At 34.9% G+C, this 24,503-nt stretch overlaps 1 protein-coding gene across 50 annotated transcripts in view; it reads right to left on the bottom strand.

Moving 5' to 3' along the window:
* rims2b (regulating synaptic membrane exocytosis 2b) overlaps nt 1-24,503 on the bottom strand; it is a 254,309-nt gene that overhangs the window by 14,436 nt on the left and 215,370 nt on the right. For 48 of the 50 annotated variants that reach the window (XM_073931581.1, XM_073931575.1, XM_073931579.1 and 45 more), the window contains 3 exons: nt 22,683-22,822; nt 19,863-20,024; nt 12,015-12,202 (listed from right to left, as the gene is read on the bottom strand). In XM_073931581.1, the coding sequence (XP_073787682.1) occupies nt 12,015-12,202; nt 19,863-20,024; nt 22,683-22,822 (490 nt within the window). Of the gene's footprint in view, nt 1-12,014; nt 12,230-19,862; nt 20,025-22,682; nt 22,823-24,503 lie in introns of all 50 variants that reach the window. The other 2 variants (XM_073931591.1, XM_073931592.1) reach the window with 2 other exon arrangements.

Raw genomic sequence — 24,503 nt, 5'->3', positions numbered from 1 at the left:
TAAACAGCCACTGGGAACAGAATGTTATCTCTCTGCAGAAAAACAAGATGACCCATTAACATCAGGTCTACCTGACTGAACTAATGACCTTCAAACCCTTCAGAGAAACAAACTAATAGTATTCACTAAAAGGTGGATCTTATCCAAAAACAATATCTGAATATGAATATTACTTGCAATTGAACAAATGATGTTTTTCTAAGCAATTTATCTTACATTTATTTAAGTGCTGATGATAATATGGATGAAGCAATACCTTTTTTTGAATCGGAACATCAAAGACCTGTAGAACACCTGGCAAAACACTCAAAGGCATTAACAGTAACACGTTATTTGAAGTCCCAATAACTAGTGACTTGTTACATGCCTATTATTAAAATATTGGCTTCTTAGTAGTTATAAAATACATATTCTGCATTATCTTATTCTACATCCAAAATCCAACCTAATACCTAAACCTAGCTACTACCCTAATAACTATTAAAGACCCTCGATTATGGGTTTTTGAAAATGACCTTCCATGCAGTGTGTAACAGCTCTAAGTGAAGTGAAATATGCAGCTAAGGTTTAAATCTGAAAGTGCACAGTGTTTAAAACTATTGATTTATCTAAAAAAGAGTCAACTCATAGTGGCTTTAATGAATCGTTGAGATTATGAATCTTTAGCCGTGTCAGTGCGACATCGATACTGAGTTCAAGCATCGGCCATTTGTTTTGCGTGCAGATCTGGGGAAATTGAAACCCCCGCCCACAATGTAGAAAGAAAAAGAGCAAGACAAACTAGCAGATCCCAGTTGTGTCATGTCGCGAAGATGCTTGCTCTAAGTGTAAGGGAAATTTAGTGTTTTTTTTTCTCTACCCAAAGATGAGGCTTTGAAGAGTCATTGGTTAAAGTTTATTTTTGCAAAATTACCTCAGCATTATAGCCCCAGCCTTGTGCTATGTTCCTGTCATTTTTCTGATAAGTGCTTTAGCAATTTACACGCTTACAATGAGGCATACATCGACCGTTTGTTAAAGAAGGGATCAGAAAAAACGATTGATATATGGGACTTTGTCAGAGCTTGACAGGAACTTTACAGCACACAGTTCATGGATGTGCAATTAAAATGGTTGCCTCTTTGTTTTCTCTAGCTTGCAAAATATGTATTTTGTTACTTGTAACTGCTCCAATCAGCATGTAGTGTATCTGGTTAACTCTTTATATTCTCAGATCATATCCAAAACCACCTTAAAACACGTTGCGGCTTTTTGTATGGATTTAAACGCATTTGTGAGCTTGCAATCCTCTGCCGTTTGTTATTGCAATGACCACTGTCAGCTCTTTCTACACGTATGTTTCAAAATATTTTAGCTTTTGCCACTGAGTGGATTTAGTAAATGTGTGTTATGGTTAGAAATAGAGCAATATGCTGGTGTTAAACTGCATTGCTTTAATGCACTCCTACATTGGGCTCACACATACATTCTGAACTTTGACTACCTTAAAATTGTTGGTAAGCCATGGTGGGCAATTCTCTCTGTCTCGCGCTGAACGCAGTCAACCAATTAATCGACTGAGTCATCGGACCAATCAGCACAGATTATCATCCGGCTAAGGAGGGGTTTGGGAACAAATTTATCAAATCATATGGGAGTCGTTAGGTTAAATGAATGCACATTATTAGACATATGCATAAATGCATATTATAAGACAATGAAGTGTTTTTTGACCTTGCATGCATATAAGCCTGTTGTTGGAGACCCCCAAATACAAAATATGACCTTTTTAATGCATAACAGGGGCTCTTAATAAAGCTGCAAAATAGGAGTTTATTGAGATAAAATTCAAAGAATATAACCCCAAAATAAAGGGTCTACAACTTCATAATAATGAAAGAGCAAATACACCAAAACACCCCAGAATCAGGTTTTTCTTGGACAGAAAACTGGTCCAATAAATTAATGAATGAATCTATCAATCAATCAAAAAAATTGCCAAACTATAACAGTTGACTATCTAATATAAGCACTTTAAATGAGGTCAAAAATATAACACAGAATATATTTCCCACTCTGTGTATTATTTTTCAAGTTAAAATAGCTTCATCACCAGGTGCCACTCAATAGGCATATGCTCAAGCACAGCAGGATTTTTCATCATTCCACACTGACGCACACAGTGCATCCTCCTACAGACTCTGTGTGTCTGTGTGTGAAAATCAGAGAAATGAGAGGATGTATTTTTAGCTGTATATGACTGATCCGGCAGGAAATAGAAAGGAGAAGATCTTTAAATACGTGAGGAACTGGCATTGGGAGTGAGAATGAGCCTGTTAAGTATGGCAACATGTTGATCTGTTCAGCAGAAGAGTGAATCATTACTGCATCTACTGCACCACAAAAATATCCTCAACCTGTTTGAAGAGACCATGGTGGATGTACAAAAATCATACAGCGCAATAGGCAGAACTACTTTTTCCCAAACACAAAACAAGATATTTTTAAAGAATGTTTATTGGCCGACTAGTTATTGTAATTTATAGACAAAAAAAGACTCACTTAATGATGGTTTTTAATGGGTGGCGATGGTTTGATCTAAAAACAAGTTATTGTGGAAATACTACAAATGAATTTCCTTAATTCTGAATGTAATATTTCTGAAACCAAACTGTAAATGTAAAAGAATAATATTAGTTATTAATATTAGTTATTAGTTATTAAGTATAGCTTTATACGTGGGACAAAGCAGATGTGTGTTGACTAGTTCTAGGTACCATGGTTGATAACCACCAGATTGAATTAGTTGAAAATTACAAGTAATAAGGCATTATTATATTTTATTATTATTATATATTAAAATACTTAACAGTGAAAAGACATTAAAACATTACATTTGAAATTGTTACAAAATTAACTTTTTAAAAGTCTACCAAGTGTATTAAAAAGGTGAAGAATTATTGTATGGTCTTTTTTATTTCATGATTGGTTTTTTAGTGTTTTTTTTTTATCCTTTTTTAATTTTTAGATTTGAAGCACACTAAAATCACACAATACATGTAACATACGTGTGCAGAACAACGGAGAGGAGGATTCAATGGCAGGGTCTTTATTAAACAAAGAATGGTCAGGCAGGCAGTGGTCAAACATAGGAGCAAACAGAATCATAAAGGGCAATCCAAAAAGAGTAGTCAAAAGCAAGCAAGATTTCGGTACCCACAAAAATCATAAGCAATGCAAGGGTATAAAAATACTGTATAGGAAACAAGGTAAGGAAAACGCTTCGTAATGGTTATGCCCCATTCACACGGTGCGCCAGCGGCAACGCTTCTCATTCACTTTGAATGTGTGACGTCAGGCGTTGCCGAACTGCATAGTGGATTCGTCGGTGGATTCTTCAGTGACATTGCTCGCTGCAGAAGCTGAGACTTTCTCAACTTTTCAAGCGTCAGCCAATCAGAACGCTGTATGGTTGCTGACTTATTTCATTGGCTGATGCTGCTATGATGAACGCATCAGCCCCAACTTCAGACAAGCCCTCTGTCAAGCGTTGTTGCTGAAGCCCTGTGTGAGTGGGGCGTTACAGGTACTAACAAGACTCAGCAATGTCTGTGTGTCCTGTATAAATGCTCCATGTAATGAATCCTTGAGCAGCTTTAGCTGTGCGTGTTTGCAATCAGTCAGGATCAGGAACTAGTGTGTGTGTGGTACATGCTGGGAGTTTTAGTTCGTTTGGTGGCAGATTTGTTGTTCTCCAGTAATCTGCAGTAGCTAGATTACTGGTGACTGCAATAATACAAGGGAATGAATTGCAAGTTTTGGATCTTTTTATCCATATCCACTTTAACAACATCTCGCTAGTTTCAACACACAAATGGACCTCATTTGTCCATATCTTGGGTCAAAACACCACAACATTTTTCTACAGTTTATTTTTTAAAACTCCAAAGGAACATTGCTTTTACTCTACCACAGAAGAGTTTTAGCTTGTATGTTTGAAGATAAATAGGGCCCATTTCCATCCATTATGTCAAATCACTAGTGAAATCAAAGCAGGCGCTGCAGGAAGTTCCTCCAGAATCAACACTCTTTTAAACCCAACAGTCTTTCCTCAACAGACAGCAACAGGGCATCTGTGAGGACAGGTCACACCTTTGCAAGTGGCAAGTGCTATAAATCTACTTGATCAAAGCTCTGACCTATTTATCTGGTAATGGACTAATGATTTCACCGTAAAACTGCATGGAAGATCCGATTCAATGCGTCCCGTCCTAGCAGGAGTAAATGAGGCAGAGCGGGGTGAAGCACGGTTACAGCAGTGGGACTCCTGAACACTACCTGTGAACTGTAGAGAGAAACATGACCTTCCTTAACACTAGCTCATAATACTTCTTTATATGTGTGTGACTGTGTGTGTGTGTGTCTTTGTGCGCATGCGTGCGTGTGTGTGTTCAAATGGGTCACTCTTTAGGTCATAGCAAAAAAATTTGAAAAAACGTTTTTGTCAGAGTCAATTTAAGGATGCAAGCTGAGAATATCTTATATACTATGTCTTCCATGCTAATGAAGGACTACTGGGGTTTTCCAGTAAAAGGAGGAGTCCTCCCGGCATGGCAGAGCTCATCAAAGCTCCAATACACATCTCTTCCATTTGCTAACAGTAAGGAAGTGCTTTTCACCATACATAATTCATCTGCTTGTGATCTTCTTTAATTTAATTTTAACATGTTTGGTGATATTTGACAGTTATGAATTCAGCGTTGTAGTGATGAAATCAACAGAGACATGCATGTATTCTGTATGAATATACAATCTATTTACTATTGTTGAGTCATGGCCTGAGGAGAGTACGTTAATGTACTTCTCCCCCACTTTATCTCCTCAACTTTGTTTTGATGCTTAGCTGGTTTTGGGGGTTGGTTTTAACTCATGTTTGACAATGCTTTGCTTAGGGTATAATAAAGAAAGGTTGATCAGGGAGAAAGGCTTTTACTCTGGGTCTCTCGCACAGCCTCATCCCTTAACAAAGGCTGTTTTACTGTCTTTGTTACACAGCAGTGCATTTGTTAAGTTTTTCTATACACTGTATTATTTCGTTTCGTTCTACCGTGTATATTTAAACATGCAACCTTATAAACGACTTTGCCTGTTTTGAGGCGTTGAGATTATTTCTCTTTATCAATGACGATAACAACTTTAATGGAGTCAGGTTAATTAAAATGGAGTTAGATAAATAACTGATTTAAACACATCCTCCTTCAACTGCTTTCTGTTTTCGATTATTGGTTAAGAATTGCAGATTAAGCTTCAAGCCTTACAAGGACATTCAAACGTATATGAAATATTTAAAATAATATAATTTATTATCATTTATATTTCAATAGCATTAACTTTTCCTATAAATAATGTGTTTGATAGAATAATAACCACTAAACAATGTTAATTTATCTGCAAAAAAGTTTAAATAATTTAATAATTAATTAGTAATTTAGTAGTTAAAAATGAACTCTAACTATAAGAGGAAGGGTTCATGTGAAAATATTGACAGATGTCGACTTGCAATTAAAAAAACACAGGCTATTTCATTTGTCTCTTTACTTTATTGTATTTATCTATGCTTGCAATTTACTAAATATTATGAAGATGCACTTTTTTATAAAATCCCAATCTAAATCAGTCTATATAATGAATTATTTTTATATAGAGCTTTTCAAGTCATCTAGAGAAATTGTGCATCCAGTATCACAGAAAAAATAAATAAATATTGGATATTAACAAAATATTACAACTTTACTTCAGATATCAGTTCCAGTATTGGGCAGTAGGGTTGCACGATTAATTGTATTATTATAACGATTATTACATTGTATATCATTAAAACGATATTTGTAGCCCACGATCAATAATTAAATATTATTGCAATTTTACAGTATAAAGGCCAAGCTGTTATTTTAATGGGTGCAGTTTATAGATTTTACCACATCACAAGCATGAGGTGGTTGAAAAAAAGCACATCTTACTTTCCATAAGTTGCTGACATACCACATTTAATTTGTAGTTAGTTTAAAAAATTGCTCATAGAGTTTCACCAAATTGATTCTAAATGATAATTCTGATTACTTTCATTTACTTATATCATAAAAGTTTTGTATGTGTTGTATATTGTCACTATTTTCAAGCTGTTATGGAACATGTTTAAGGGTTAAATACAAACATTTATGAGGCTAAACTAACTTTAGTTTTTGCTTTATTATTTTTGAATATATTATTTTTATTATTATTGTTGTTGTTGTTGCTGCTGCTGTTGTTGTTGTTGTCGTTATTGTTGTTATTATTATTATTATTATTATTATTATTATCATTATTATTATTATTATTATTCTACATATATTTTTTTCAGCTAGTTTAAAACCTTGTGATCTTTTCATTTTTGTGCTGCTGGTTTGACTTAAAAAATTCTTGTGTTTTAGTTGTGAGAATGCAAATCAATTAAAACTGTGAAGCTGACCAACAGTGTATTTTCTATGCAGCACTTAAGTTATGTAATAAGGGCATTAATAGGAGCATTAAAATGTTCTTTGGAAAAGTACCTAAAAAATGACAACTAAATTACACTACTTTACTTTGGCGCAAGTAATGGATAAAGTAATTGAGGTGCTTTTTGAATGAAATAACTATTACCTCTAACTAGTTACTATTCTTCAGTAACCAGCACAACACTGAGCAGTACACACCAAAGTGTATATAATGTGCAACATTCTGTTGAGTTTTTCTTTAAAAGAACAAAATTTAATATTTCTATGAGAGTTATTACTTGACATGTAAAGTAATATCCTGACCTTCTCACTGCGCATAAAACTCAAGCCAATTCCTTTTAAATAACATTTACTTGACTATAAGTGGGCAATCCTTGACATTTCACATAGTATTTTCTTTATTTTTTTGTCAATTTTTACAACATTTCCTAAAAATATAGAATTTTAGATAAGATATTCCTTTAGAAATATTATTAAGTTTTTGGGAAATGCACATTGACCAAACTAATTTTACTTTGTCATAACTGAGTCTTACGTCTTACATTATAAATGAATCAGAAAGATCTACTCAGACACAGTTTTTTTTTTAATAATTTCACTGTATGCCTCAACTGGACATCCATCCACTGAGATGATCAAGAATAATGATCCTGATCAATGTGAATGTCTGAGCTGTATGCTTCAAGTGAACTCTTGCACAACAGTGTGGAACAGAATGAAAAAAATCAAGTCTTGCGGTTATAAATGTTAAATATGCATTATAGGAAAGAAAGTCTGCATCTCTTCTGCATTGATAAATTGATGACCGAAATTGTACTTATATTCCAAAACCTGAAGTCATGACGGTTTCCAATCCTACTGCCAGAGGGCCACTGTACTGCAGAGTTCAGGTGAAAGACACTTGCCTCAAAGTTTGAAGACCTTGATTAGGATTGGAGCTGAACCCTTTAGTAAAGTGACCCTTTAAGGAACAGGTTTAGACACCATTTACTTAGAAAAGCCAATTATTGGATCCCAAACAATCTTTCATTCAATAGTATTTTTAAGAATAGAACATATTTATCATTTTCCAAATTAAAGAAAATTAAAGGCTCTTGCTGAGATTGTAGACGCTGATACAATTAATTTGTTTAGAAGGATGTATTTTCACTCATGGTTTGTTTTTTCCAAGACAATGATTCATTTAGTCCATGTTCACTGAGAATTATGGCACCTTTATACTTCAACAAAATCGAAAAATAACTGAAATGACGTCACTTTGAACAAAATCTGGCCAAAACAATGTTGTTTGCAACACCAAAGCAAACCTTTTGGGCAAGTTTGTTTAGGCTCCTAAACATCTTTGAGCTACCATTGGTCTGTGGTGGTGTCCAAGAACTCCACCCTTTTTTGCTCAGTTCAGAGTCAGACCAGAGAAAAACCAACCAGTACAATAGCAAGATGTTAACAATATGAATACAGAGGGTCAAGTAGCAGAGATGATACAGATGTACCAGCGAGTACAATCACTCAGTGAAAGACTTGGTGTTCACACACCAGAGGAATAGGACAACTGCTTCATGCCATGTCTGATAAAGTTCTAAACATTGTTCCATTTGGTATCTACAGTAAAAATAAAGCAATATGACATGCCACTATGGCGCATCTCACCAAGAAGGCTGTTTGCGATGTTTATGAAACTATTCTTCTCTCTCAGCCGCCATTGTTGTTGTGTTTAGTGGAAAACTCAAGCAGATAACACATTTAATACCTCACCTACTGCAGCCAAGGGCTATCAGAATGTCGAAAAAAGTACAGTCTTTTTTTCTAAATTAACGATAAGTATTTTCACCAAACCTAACAATGCAAATCAAACAAGCAAACCAAAAATAATCAAAGCAATAATAAAAAGTGAATTATTATTTAGATTTTTTTTTTACTTAGGTACATAAAATGTGTAAAGGTGTCAGCTAAATCTCACACAATAACAAAAAATTCCTAATTATATTGTACATGAAAAGTAAGACCTAAGTAGTAAGCAAGAAGTACCCAGATTACCTGCTACTGTACTTCTGCTGAGATTCTGTAGAGTGCATGCAATGGACATTTTATTAACCCATGAGGCCACAGAAGAGTTTGTCAATGAAAGTGAATTGAAACAACTGCAAGTAGGCCATGTGATAATGGCATGATAGATGTATTCATCCATTAATTTTCCTTCTGCTTAGCCCCTGATTATCAGAGGTCGCCACAGCGGAATGAACCACTAACTACTTTGACATATGTTCTACTAAGCAAATGCCTTTTCAGCCACAACCCAGTACCGTGCTGGGAAACACCCATACACTCTCTCCTTTACACACACTACAGCCAATTTAATTAATCCAATTCACCTATGAAGGATGATGGATGAAGTATGTCTGAAATCAAAATATGCTACTCATTTTCATACTGTATAGAACACACTTCAAGTTCAGATTCAAATGTAGTACCTACTCAGGCAGTAAATGATTTTTACTGTTCCTCATTATTCAGAACAGTGGAGGACATATAAAGGACAAGTTTATTAAAAAGGTTCATTAATTGCAAAATAAATTTATTTTCACAACTCTTGCAAAAATAAACTATTCAATGTTTTATTAAAAAAAAAAAAACATTTTTACCATAGTAATCACAAATCAACCATGGTTTTGCTATACTACCTAGTTTAACCATAGTATCTATAGTAAATCTGTGGTTATAAATATGATAATCAATACACCAAGGACAGTGGTAACGGAATTTTTACTATAATCAAACGATGGTTAGCTTTCATAAGGGTAGTGCAGGGTAAACCTGTCACTAATATGATATCCTTCAATAACTTCAACCATCCTAACAGTCCATCATTCACAAAATCAAGTTCCACCTTACATTTTTTCCCCATTTTCAAGGAGCTCTTTAACTTGAATACATGCCACATAGAAAAGGAAAGACTGGCACAACTTTCATGCTAACTTTAAATCACATAGGACATAGGCTTGGACCTCAAGTATGACTAAAATATTTTTCCATAAAGAAAGCCCTTGACTGCGTTTATCTTGGGTTTTCCTCGAGAGCCATCTGTTTTGGTCATAACTCACAAAGCACTTAGTGAAATACTGAAATAACTTCTTTATGGTGTAGTCATCAGTGAAGCTGCCGTCCTGAAGTCTGAATATCGTCATATGACAGACCTTGAGTTGGTCAGACCCAGTTCATCTCCACAATAACACTGTAGCCTAGAAAAACATTCAGAATTGTCCACTTCTATCTGAATTTTAGCATGTGAAAGGTTCTGATCGAAGTCATTGTGCTAATAAATGCCACATAAAACACCCTAATAGATTAACTCAAACTGACAGAAATAGAACAATCACACTGTAAAGACTGACCTGCTTAAACAGGTGCAGTTTGTGCACGTTGATTGCATGACCTGCGTTTACAATTTGATTCAATGCACTGCAAAATACTTCATCCAAACAAAGTCTTCTGTCTTATTTGGGTCAGCAGTAAAACCCTGTCAACTGTGGGTCCTCATTCTCTGTAAAATTTCATGTGAAGAAGAAAAGACAATAAAAATAATATTTGCAAGGCTGCCAAAACACTATCAGGAATGGCAAATAAGTCTGTATGCACTAAAGTTTGGGGTCAGTAAGATTAATAACAATTTTTAAGCACTAAAGCGATATATATTCATTAGATTAATAATGTTGGATTAAGCATAGGATTACATTACGCTACATTATTATAAGAATTACATTTCAAATAAATGCTGTTGTTTAGAACCTTCCATTAATATACATTTTATTTGTGTTTTCTGCAAAATTAGTAGTACTGATTTCAACATTGATAATAAATATTGTTAATTATATAATAGATGATAGAACACATATTTGCATATTTTGGTGACCTTTAAAGAGTTGCTGATTTTTCTGCTTTGACAGGATTACATTTAACCGTACAGTCATATAGAAAGGCATTACTGTAAATTGCAATATTCTCCCTCAACAGGTCGCACTTTATATTAAGTGGTCTTAACTACTATGCACTTGCATTAAAAAACACATCAGGTGCTTTTAAAGTGGGATAAGGGTAGGTTTAGGGATAGGTTTGGTGGTATGGGTAGGTTAAAGGGTGAGTTAAGGTGTAAGGGATGGTCAACAGTGTAATTACAAAAGTATTCAGACATCCCAAGTCTGCCGGAAGTTGCGGGAGTATCCCTGAAATGCATAGACACTCCAGGATGCCCGCAAAGGAATGATAATCTCCCGGAAATCGCGCGTCTCCGGCCCGGTCCTTAAATATGTTGCACACCCCTCTCTCCACTGCATCCCTACTAGCTCTTCAGGTACGTCGCGCGCAACTCACCCCCACCGATCTTAAAGTATGTCTCGCACGCACACGTCCCCCTTCATAGATACGTCGCTCACAACTCAAACCCCCCCGCCCCCCGCCACGGCTCTTCGAGCACCCACTAATCCGCTACCTCCCACAAATCAACTCTGTATCCCCCGGAAATTTACTTTTTCCAACTTGGGATGTCTGAGTATTAATTACCGGAATTAATTACAAATTTGTTTTAATTACAGGTATTTAGTCAATCATAAGTTCAATTTAAAAATATGTGTTTGCAAAACAAATACATTGTAACAAGTTATAAAATTTCGGTATAAGTACGTATTAGCCAAGTCCCTTAAAGGAAGGTCATTTCCCTGAATGGGAAAACATCAAATTGACCCTTCACTAAGCGCTGCCCTGCTTAGTTTTTGTTGTTAGGCCTGTCAAGCTTTCATGCCTGGTATGTCTATTGCAATATAAAATAAGAACCATTGTTTTTCTTGTGAAATTCCCAATATGTTTGATGTGTCATGACCCTCTTCCTATTAAAAAATACTGAAGTTGGATCCAAGATGGCTGACTTCAAAATGGCCACCGTGGTCACCACCCATCTTGAAACATTTGTCCCCTCACCTATACTAATGGGCCACAAACATGATGTTAATATCACCAACCATTCCCATTTTATTAATGTGTAATCATATAAATGGCCCACGCTTGTACAGTAGTTTAGAAATCTTTACCAATGACCAATTTTCCAGTATTGCATGTTTTAATAAAAACAATTTCTGATATTACCTTGGTCAAAAATGCCTGTAACCAACCAAGCAGGGTCACTGAAAGAAACGTCATTTTCTACTTGCAATTTATAAGCATGTTTAACCCAACAGAGCCACGTGCAGCTGAATATTTCAAAGCAGTGGAAAAAAGGTAAGCTATATAATCTGTACAAGACTATAGAGACAGTACCATGGCTGCAGAAATAACGCCTTGAACTGTAAAAGTTGTCCAGAAATACTGTAAACTGCCAAAATAGAGCGCTTTAATCATCAAAATCATCATCATCAATGCATTTTCAGCTTGCATCACCAGCACTAACCAGACAGAATCAAAATGTACAAACATTACTAAATGATTGTGTTAATATCCCAATTCACTCACCCTCTGGGTCGAGCTGAGAGGTACTTTGACTCTTCTTCCCCAGTCCCACCATGGCAGCCATCTTGGCTCCAAAACTGGAGCGCCTCTTCTTGTCATCATCATCGTCGTCGTTCCTGCCCAGCGAACACATGTCTCCACCCACACTGGAGCTCTTGGTGATGTTGGAGCCGGGGGTCGCCGTCTGAGCCCTGTGTTTCATTTTAGATGTAAACTCACTGTCAGCCATGTCACAGAAAGAAAAAAAGAAGTGGAGGACAGGGACAGGAAGAGAGAGAGGAAAGGACAGGCTTTAGGAGCTACGGGATTTAGGAGCAAAGGTGAAGGACAGTCACACTGGCACAACATCACCGGGATGGGACATCTACTGGAGAGAGCTTCTAGCATCTTTAGCTGTGTCCAAAACCAGTCACTCATTCACTAATATGTAAGTAATTAAATATAGGCAATTGTTATCACAGGTTGTTCAATGGCTGTCTGGAATAAAACATTCTAATTGGACAGTCTCAAAACTCCAATGTACACTACCTGACAAAAATCTTGTCAACTTTCCAAGTTTTAGGAACAATAAATAATAACTCGACTTCTAGTTGATTATTTGGTATCAGATGTGGCTTAAATGAAAGACAAAGACCTCTAAATTATGCTTATTTTACAAAAACATGCCTTGATTTTTAATTAAGACATTAAGGTCTGACTTGCTTGGATGAAAGTTTTGTCACTTAGCAGAAATAATGCACAGTATAAAATATAAAGTTATGGTGCAGTGGTAAAAGAATTAATATAGTTTATATGCCTCCCATGAGATTGGACAACTGCATCTACATCTCTGCAATGACTCTAATAACTTATTAATAAAGTCATCTGGAATGGCAAAGAAAGAGTTTATCAAGATTCTTTGGATTCATCTTCAATGCCTCCTCATTCATCTTACCCCAAACATGCTCAATAATGTTCATTCTGGTGACTGGGATGGCCATTCATGGAGCACCTTTACTTCTTTGTTTTCAGGAACTTTAATGTGGAGGCTGAAGTATGAGAAGGAGCACTATCCTGCTGAAGAGTTTGCCCTCTAAAATGGTTTGTAATGTAAAGGGCATCACAAATGTCTTGATACCTCAGGCTGTCGATGTTGACATCTCTGCAGATCTCTCGCACACCCCCATATTAGATGTAACCCCAAACCATGATTTTTCCTTCACCAAACTTGACAGATTTCTGTTAGAATCTTGGGTCCATGCGGGTTCCAATCGGTCTTCTGCAGTATTTGTGACTATTAAGATCATGATGAATCAAGATGATTCATCAAAAATATCTACCTCCAGACACTTTTCACTTTAGACGTCAAGTTATTATTTGTTGCTCTAACAACTGGGAGTGACGACAAGAGTTTTGTCAGGTAGTGTATGTTATTTAGAGATAAATTACCTCTGAAACTAATACCACAGGAGGATCTTCTGGGTACTTTTTTTTCATGTCCATAATAATGTTTGTTTGTCTTGCTGCTGTTTTTTAATGTTTGGCGCCATATGAATAATTGCTAAATAAAGTGTAGGTTAGTGTATACTCCATTCAGTCATTTTCATTTCAGTCAACCTTGCCATTAATAAAGGACTAATAAACTATCATGCCTCAGAACAATGTTTTGCATCTATTTTGTGTGTGTGTGTGTGTGTGTTTGTGGGAAGTACTAGCCATGTAAAAATTGGGATAAAATACATCTAGGCATTTTTTTAATTAAGCCCTTCAGACTTATACAACATCTATATTTCATCTATATTTTAAAAAAATGTTTAATCTAGCATAGCTTGCAGAAAGGTCACCTACAGTATGTAAAAAGATTGCATTATGAAGTATTCCTCCACAAAGGCACAGTTTGCGGTAGCTTATATAATGGCCTATTTAGGTGGCATGATACAAGCTCTGGAGTCAAACAAGGAGAAAATAATGAGCCGGTGACTCATCAAACACAATCTTTCTCTGCTGCTGAGAAAATGTGAGCAGATGTCTTTAGGCTACAAGCATGGGATTGATTCAGTGAGCCAGTGACCTGTCTGACTAATAGAAACGAGAGGCTACTTTCTGTGAATGCCAAGTTTTTAGGTTAAATTCTTTCATGCTGTGTAAGGAGGTTTGCATCCTTTAGACGAAAACACTATCGAAGATTTACAGCTCTGTTAACACAGAGTCTAAACATTTCTACAGCTGTGACGAAGAGGATGAAGCGGTTTCTAAGGCAACTGTCTCTTCAACCCTCGGTTTAGCTCTGAATTTTAAAGTCTTCATCGGGCAGGATCATTTGACATTAACTGCTGTAACACTAAACAGACTGACTCAATTGTACAGTACGTGCTATTTATTATTTTTAAATTTGCCTCTGCCACTTAAATCTGCTTCATATGTGGATATCAACAGGCTTATGAGATCCTATTATGGAATCTGTCACAGAGCTATCAGAATCTTCTTAGAATATCTCAAACAAGCTATATTCTATTCCTGAAATACCGTACGTGGATAGTTTTTGTGCCAAAGGAGATATTTTAATACAATTTCCACTTAATATATAGCATCTCTTTGAGCTTGTTAAAGTTAGCTTTTTTTTACAACTGTTGCAAACTTTATTCATTCATTCATTTTCATTTCGGCTTAGTCCCTTTATTAATCTGGGGTCTCCACAGCGGAATGAACTGCCAACTCTTCCAGCGCATGTTTCACGCGGTAGATGCCATTCCAGCTGTAACCCATCATGGGAAATGTTTATACAAACTCATTCACACACATACACTTTGGACAATTTAGCCTTGCAAACTTTATAAAAATGATTTTAAAAAATCCTCTAAAAGTTAAAGAGACAAAAAATCAATACAGTAAAGTTCTTTCATCATTTATTCACCCTTGACTTGTTTCAAAACAGTTCATTTTGTTATTCCGTTGAACACAACAGATAATATACACTGAAGAATGTTGGAAACCTGCGACCATTGACTTCCATGATATTTGTTTTGCCTTTTATGGATGATATGGTTACAGGTTTTTAACATTCTTCAAAATATCTTCTTTTGTGTCCAACAGAATTGTAAAAATCCAAATGGTTTGGAACAAGTCAAGGGTGAATAATTTATAACAGAATTTTCATTCATCTCGTTAAGATCAGACTGCAATATTAGGAAACAAATATTGGCTTTATCTAATACAGAGCTGTGTGAGCTTCACAAAGTCTGAAAGAATACAAAATTTGACACATTTTGCTTTTTACTAATTCTTATTGTGTCTTAGAATGTAAACATCACAGCTAATTTTGTCGTCTTTCTGGACTAGATCGATCGATTTGAGTTTCATGTGATTTGACTTCACATGATGTTTATTTTTATATAAATACAGTTTTAATGTCTAATGGCATAACCATTCATTTATTTAAGGCTGGGTGGCAGTTTAGGGCAGTAAATTCTTCATGGCCTACTGTTCAAAAGTGTGGAGCCTTTTTTATTAATAATGTATTATTCAAAATAAATCATTGATAACAACAGGAAAGTTTCCAGAGAAATAAGTCAACATATTAAAATTATTTATAAAGAATCATTTGACACTGAAGAGTAAAACCTACACTACCTGACAAAAGCCTTGTCGTCAATCCCAATTAAAAGAGCAACTAATAATAACTTGACATCTAGTTGATTATTTGGAAAAGTGGCAGAAGGTAGATTTTTTGATTAATCATCTGTTGAACTGCATCCCAATCATCACAAATATTGGAACCCACATGGACCCATGATTCTTACAGAAATCAGTCAAGTGTGGTGAGGAAAAAAAATCATGGTTTGGTGTTATGTTGAGTATGGGGAGTGCGAGAGTTTTGCAGAGTGGATGGCAACATCAACAACTTGAGGTGTCAAGACATTTGTGCTGCCTATTGCATTACAAACCAAAGCATAGGGCAAATTCTTCACTAGGACAGTGCTCCTTTTGATGCTACAGTTTTCACATCAAAGTTCCTGAAAGCAAAGAAGGTCAAGGTGCTCCAGGATTGGCCAGCCCAGTCACCTGATATGAACATTGCATTTCTGGGGTAAAATGAAGGAGGAGGCATTGAACATGTATAATAAAATCTTGATGAACTCTGGGAGTCCTGCAATCATGCTTTCTCTGCCATTCCAGATTAATATTAATAGGTTATTAGCATCATTGCAGGAATGTATGGATGCGGTCCTCCTAGCTCATGGGAGTCAAAGACATTAATTCTTTTTCCACTGCCCCATGACCTTATAACTAGAGGCCTTTGCCTTTCATATAAGCCACTAGTGATACCAAATAATCAACTAGAAGTAATTATTTGTTGTTCCTAAAATTAGGAAAGGCCAAAAGACTTTTCTCAGGTTATGTACTTTAGAAAATTTCAGTTTTACCATCAGTAAATAGATTAAATATATATTTTATTAGAAAACCTTGTAATGCTAATTTTACAGCATCATTTTTGCTGTATATTTAAAATTAATGAATGAATTAATGAATGAATTAATGTATAAATAAATAAATAAATAAATAAATAAATAAATAAATAAATAAATAAATAAATAAATAAATAAATAAATACTGGATTAGATATAAATTATTGCAGGGTTACAGTATCATTGTGCAACACTGTTTTTCAGTATTCGACCATATTATCGTATGACCTGATAAAAGAATGTGTATTGAGGATAATTTTCTCAGACAAAACAAACGGAAGTGGTGGGTGGCAGAAGGACTTGGTCATCTCTCTTCACATGACAAAGAAGGAGTAAGGCTAATTGGTTCTTTAATGAACCACCTCCAGCTCTTTACAGGTTTTTGTGGAAACTCTACAAAGATAAAGAACGTTTTCGCTTCTGCTGTTTGGGCCAAATCTAATAATTGTGCATTAAAGCACAATAAACTGACAGGAAATTACCTTTCCTGACTACAACAGACAGCCTTTGACTCCATGAATGAGATTGTCTCTCATTAACCCGTTATGAATGACCATTGTACTGTATTGTCAAGCAGAAAGAGGATTAAAGGATTTTCAAGAGTGCTGTCGCTGCTTTGACTGACTAATAAAAATGCAGTCTACGATGCTCAACATCTGTACGAGACCATAGAACTCTGGTTATGTAAGAATTCACGCTACTGCAGTTGCTAATTGGTGAAATATTCAGCGAATATCATTAAAATTCTACTTTATCTGCTGTAGCATTTTAATGATCACAAACACTTCATCTATATTCAATTAGTGACCCACAAATGGTACAGAAATGTCTTGAAGTGTAAATCTCAGGAAATGCTTGAGAACATAAGGGTGTTTTTTCTTGTTTTTTGCTCTAATTGGGAAGAAGACGGCAGCTGTTCCTGCGACACTCTCCAGGGGTTACAGATGACACTGGTATTATGTAAGACACAAAATCTTTCGAGACAATATGACAAATTTTAGGGCAGTGGTGAGAAGGGTTATCAAGAACTAGCAACACAAAACTGAATGACAAGTTATGTACACTGAAAAATGTTAAAGAAGTGCATCAACTATTTTAAAGGCAATTTATATATATATATATATATATATATATATATATATATATATATATATATATATATATATATATATATATATATATATACTGTAAAAAAATCTTTTAATGTTTCCATCTTTTGTGATTTTCAACTATTTTCTGCTTATTTACAGTTGTGAATTGCATAATGGGATGTTGATCTCTACTCTGTCAACTTTTGATGTTGGAAATTCAACTCTACCTTTTAATAAAATGACCTTTATTGACCTTTTTTGTTGTTTTGAAATAATAGATTATAGTTATAGATATAGTTTTCTCCAGGTGCTCCGGTTTCCCTCACAGTCCAAATACATGCGGTACAGCTGAAGTGAATAAATTAAACTGGCCTTGGTGTATGTGTGTGAATGTGAGAGCGTATGGGTGTTTCCTGATGTTGGGTTGCAGCTGGAAGCACATCCGCTGCTTAAAACATATGCTGGAAAAGTTGGCGGTTCATTCAGCTGTGGTGACCCTTGATGAATAAAGGCACTAAGCCAAAGGAAAATGAATGAATGAATATAGAGAATCAAGTCTGTAAAGTAAGAGACAATGTACTGGCAGTTTTTTACCAGGTTTTTGTACCATAATTTTTAACACCAACCCCGACAATATACCACTATTTACTACTAAAACTGTAAATAAAAGTCACATTCTCAAACTTTTCAACGTTAAAAGTTGTTGCAAGAAAGATAATAATTCAACAATCCCATAATCAATTCAAAAGTATAAATAATCATAAATCAAGGGGGGTAAAAAAATCATAAATCAAGAGAGTTTAAGCAGCGCCAGTTGCTTTTGCTTTAACCAGTCTTTAAACGGATTATTTATGGATTTATGGATATATATTATTTAACAGATTATTTTACCTGCTTTCTTTTACATTAATATGGTTTAATTATCTTGTTTTTTTTACAATAATATTGCTTTAATGGGACATTAACTCTCCATTTATGTGTAGTTAACAGGTGATCTGGGACCTTTAGCCAGGACATGTGACAGTGCATATGTTTTGTTGAATAAAAAGTATAGTATTCAGCTGTATTTTGCTAGTTTTAACACATTTAAAATTTGTGGCTAAGAAATAATTAACTGTTTAAGTATGGTGTGGTCAGAGATAAATTTTATAAATCCATCATTTTGGGCTCTGAAAATTATGTGAAATTAAAACTAATTGTAACATATGAAACCCTGACCCATTTGCTCATGATTATTGAGCAAGCTCATACACAACACACAAAAAGTGAAATGAATGAAGAGGCATGTAGAGATAACGCAAACTCTACATCAAGTAATTTTAGCATATCAAAGTCATATTTATGTGTATAAAATATATCTTCCCAACAATAAAATTGTGGCTAGTGAAAATGTCGAGTGGCTAGTACTGTTGGAAAACTACTAGCCACAGTGGCTGGTGATCAAAAAAGTTGTGTCAAGCCCTGATTGTAATTATTATGACACGCCTAATTTTCCATATAATAAATGTAGCTAATTGAACTTAAGAACAAAAAATAAAATAAAATAATAATAATATTATTATAATAATACAATAATATATATAATAATAAACACAATATATATATATATATATATATATATATATATATATATATATATATATATATATATATATATATATATATATATATATATATATATATATATAGGCTTTATCATTGTATTAGTTAATTTTAGTTAATTGCTTTGTGAATTTATCTGTCAAACCAAAATAATAATAATTATATCGGATATAATATTTATATCGGATAGGTTCTGGCAACCACAGCTCCATTTTTTAAGGGATTGATCACCTAAAAAGGAACATTTACTAACTATTTATTCATCAACAAATGTTCTAATCTTTATAAATCTTCTTTATTTTGTTGAAAACTAACTATACTGTATATTAAAGAAAGCTGAAAACATGTAACAATTTACATTCAATGTAAGAAAAACAACTAAAATAAAAGTCAATAGTTACATATTTCCAGCTTTCTTAAAAATATCGTCTTCATGTTCAAGAAAAGAATAAGTCAGGTTTGCGATGAATAAAGAGTGAGTAACATTGTCAATTTTAAGCACTGTGACTATGGAAGAACATAAACTTACAACTATAAACATTTCCATTTTAAGCGTTTTCTTGCCTCTATTTACAGTAGTTCGATTTAGTGACACAGTGACAGGGAACATTAGCTATGGACAATAGCTAGATGACACTAAGTTGGTAGGGATCAACTTATTAACACTAGTTGTAGGATAATTGGCCAGTTGTATAGGACTATTTTCCTCTAACCTCTCAGGTTCCTCCTCTTCCTCCTCCTCCTCTGGATGCTCAATAGACCTGCCTCCCTCCCCTTCAAGCCCCGCCCTCTGTACACTGGCTGTAGATGCCTCAACCAGCTCTTCCACAACAACAGTGCCCTCTTCTCCCTGACTCTGAAGTGCCTCTCCACGACTGATAAACATATACACACACACACACACACACACATAGACGGACACACAGACACATAAACAATGCCGTGACACCAAGAAAGGAAGCATGCAAGAAAAAGACAAAAAAAAGACAGCCATGAGCCTGACAGACATGCAGATGATGTAAATAAAATATTCTGATGACAAAATAATAGTATAAAACTGTGAAGTCAAACAATGGCAATAAAGATTAAACAGTGATGCCATCTCAATTTGACAAAAACAGTCAAAACTTGTCCGTTTCATACTTCATCACCAAATTTGTAAATTCATATATTCATATATTTGATTGAGCAGAGATTTATAAAAAGTGTCAAATCTTTTGAATTGATAAAAATAAAATCTTAGTTATATTTATAATTCTGAAGGTTCATGTGATACTGGAGATGGATTAACCACAATGTGATATTTTGAACTTTAGTTGATGTGTAATGTATTTGATGTGTGATGTCGATTCGGCTAAAAAAAAAACTCTTCAAAGAAGGAGCAGCTACAATCATAATAGACAAAGCTATGGATTGTGAGCCACAACCTGTAAGTATTTTTATTTGTTAAAATTGATCAATTACATGCACAGTTTCTAACTTTTACGCTATGTTGTAGTAAGGACATAAACAAGGATGTAAACACCGCTTTGGCACCGCTTACAAATTATCTACTGTATTTATCCGTCAAACCACTGTAAACACCCATAACCTTTACCAGTGTCTCTCTATGCAGCTGCTTTCCCCGTGCTCTACATCTTAAATAACAAACTTGCAAAAGATATGTGAATGTTTCATATTACTTACATATGCTTATAACCTGAATATATGTGAAAGACACTTGTAAGATTTTATTTTCGAGAGCTGGCGTGAGGTTCATCTGTGTCCTCTGTCTGATTCAAGCACAAACTGATACGGCTAACAGCTACTCTGACTTGCAGTATTTACAAAATCGCGTGCTTGAAGGGGTGTGATGCTTTTCCTTGAGACGTGGAGCTGATCCGCTAATCACAGATCATTTGGTTAGCTGACCAATCAGAGCCTCTTGATGGCAGCTTTTCAGAGAAACTACGAAATATAACAGTCGTTTTCATGTTTGCTGAGCTGTATATAATCAAAGTAAGATACATGAACAAATACCGTGATTTTCAACAAATGAAGTATGAGCACACATTGCTCTGCATCTTATAAACACAACAAAGCCTTAAAAGTACACTCTAGACCAGGGGTGTCAAACGTACGGCCGGATCAGGCCCGAAAACAGGTTAAATGCAGCCCGCTACATGATTCTGTAAAAATAAAAACAAGCTGCAATTTTTCAATAAAAGAAGCTGCTGTTCCAATTGTGTCCACTGGATGGCACAACTGCAAATAGTTAATTTCATCCGATAAAGCAGGGATTCTCAACTGGTGAGCCGTGGCCCACTAGTGGGCCTCAGGCAGCGATCCTGCAGGTGGGCCGCGAGAAGTAATGCACTTTCTTCTGTTCTGTGATGGATTACTTCAAACTCATGATTGCGTCTGCAACTAGTAGGCAACATGCAAGTCTGTTTATTCGCAAACTATGTGTGAATTGAAAGTGAAAGTCTCTCTTTGTGTATTTTTGTGTGAACTATTTAATATATCTGTACAGTTGTACAAATTAATGTCCTGTAAGTGTTTTAGAACGGACGCATGCCCATACAGGAGGATCTAGCGAGGCTTAATGGTGTTTCTGCTATAAATAAACTGGCCTATGAGTTTCAGACACATTCTAGCAGAGCTGTTCACTGTTCCTGTCAGCAATCTCCTAATAATATCCAGCTGCAAACTCAACCATTATCAGATTGATGGGTTTTAACAGATTTAGGGTGTTTTACTGTATTTTACATGGGTCTGTATATTTTTGAAGTAGATATTTAATAGTAAATACTCAATCAGTTCAGTTTAAAGCAGAAGCTGGTACCTTGCAATCTCCCTTTTGACCTTTGGTTCTTTTTGAATTTGTGTATGTTAAAAAAATAAATAAATAAATAAATAAAATAAATAAATATATATATATATATATATATATATATATATATATATATATATATATATATATATATACATATATATATATATATATATATATATATATATATATATATATAGTTTTAAAATATAATATATATTATTTAGTTTTAATTTAATATATAATTCAATTTAAATAAAATTACATATATTTTTTATAAAATATTAATAGAAAATAATAGAAGACACAACAAATTAATTATGTATATACTGTATTTGATCAAATAATTCCTGCCTGAATAAACATAAACGTCTTCTTTCAAAAACATTTGTAATATTTTTGCACATTTTACACGCTTAATTTACCAATCGCTAAAACAGTCGTCTATATATATTGCATAACAGTAATTAGAATTTGTTTGAAAAATAAAAGTTACCCTTTTGATGCTGGGATGAAATATGAATTGGGACATTTTTTTATGAAATTCACTTGTACAAAGTCATGTGATGTCATCTCAGTCATTGGCCACTCTCAGCAAGTTCAGAGGTTTGGTTCATATACAAGGCAAGCAGAGCCAAACCTGAACTCAGCAGAAGTGCAGTGGGTTTGACCAGACTGAAGAGACATCCACATGAGAGCTCAGAGACTTTAGTGTGTTTACCTGATCTTGCGGCTCGCTCGCACTCTTTCTGACTGGACAGACATGTAGCTCGTGCTGCTAAGACGAGACGCACTCGACATAGCGGACACGTCGCTTACATCACTGTCCGATGACCTCATGGAGAGGCTGTCCATCCCACGCTGTGAAACAAAAAATAAAGGATTATTGTTATATTCAAAACAAATTTACTCCAAGTTGCAGGCTTGCTTCACAGATAAGCTATGGGGTCAAATTCTGAGATTGTGTCACCATTGGGCTGTCTTAATTGTGTATCTATTAGCCAAGTGTACAAACTAAATCTATGAATTTAAAATATGCCTAGTGGAAACACAATTTTCAGTAAAGTTTTTTAAAATATCAGCAGTTTTCAACTCCATCAGCAATCTAGGGTGCTTTGAGATATTTTACTGACTTGCATTATTTACAAATGATACGATGGAAGCCTCATATTTCAGGCAAAATAATTAATCTGTCCTTACTGTAGAACATGTACAGTTATTAAAAAAGATGTTTAGGCAGGCAGCTCAGAAGACTCAATAGATGATAGCATTGTTTGATTGCATTTACACAACAATGATGTAGCCAAAACTCAAAGAGTTTTTATGAGTTCAACAAAGTTTAAAGTTCAATGAGTAGTTGTAGTGTGTGTGTGTCTGGTGTTTTCCTTTCTCTCTCTCTTGCTCTTTCTCTCTCATTTTCAATTATTCGCAGATGCAGTGGATTACGGCAGATCACGATTGGTGCTTGGATTGGTGGTGGCCATATTTAAAACACAGGAGAACATTGATTCCTCAGCTCCCCACCATCTCTCTCTCTCTCTCTCTCTCTCTCTCTCTCTCTCTCTCTCTCTCTCTCTCTCTCTCTCTCTCTCTCTCTCTATATATATATATATATATATATATATATATATATATATATATATATATATATATATATATATATATATATATATCGATTCCTCTCTTATTATTGTTTGTGGCTTAACCCCTCCCGATGTCATTTAGCTCTATATTTTCTGTAAATAAATATTTATTTTCTTGCTAATTCTCAGTGGTTTGGTTTATATTTTGGGGAGAGGGAGCACGTTGGCTCCAGCGACTATAAGCCTTGTTATCTTGTTACGTCTTGGTTAAACTTCTTTTGATTAAGGATTTTAAACAGCACCTGTAGGGAAGTTAAGAAATGCTGTCAGTGGATCAGCGCTTGTGTCTATGTATAATTTGTCTCCATTTTGTTAGTACTGAGATACAGTATAAATCAACACTTTGCTGATAGATTGTTGTCAAACACTGCAACAACACTACTATCACGTACTTTGCCTTTGTTGTCTATGTCTTTTTTTTTTTGCACTTTGTTTTGAAAACTGAAATCTTTTTATTAGTTTTTCACACAGATCAGGCTAAAATTGACAAATTTGCTGTAATACATGCCAAGGCGTTGGATGGCAACATTTCTTTGTAAAGGGACACTGTGTAAACAATCATTGTCAGGATAACAACAGGTTAACCTTAGGATAACATGATTGTGTGTACACAGACACACTGGGCTCTATTTTGATGATTCATGCTCAAAGTGCAGGGTGCAAACACATAAAGGGCGTGTCAGAATCCAGTTTTGCTATTTTAAGGACAAAAAAATAAGCTTTGCGCTGTGGCGCATGGTCTAACAGGGTTGAGCTTATTTTCTTAATGAGTTATAGGTGTGTTTTGAGAACAAACCAATCAGAGTCTCACCTCCCATTCCCTTTAAAAGTCAGTTGCGCCGCACCATAGCGCATTTGCTATTTAAATGGCGGACTTTGTAAGTGTAAAAACTGAACAC

Source organism: Danio rerio, chromosome 19 (assembly GCF_049306965.1).
Source record: "Danio rerio strain Tuebingen ecotype United States chromosome 19, GRCz12tu, whole genome shotgun sequence".
Taxonomy (NCBI): domain Eukaryota; kingdom Metazoa; phylum Chordata; class Actinopteri; order Cypriniformes; family Danionidae; genus Danio; species Danio rerio.
This window is presented reverse-complemented; position numbering and strand designations above follow the sequence as displayed.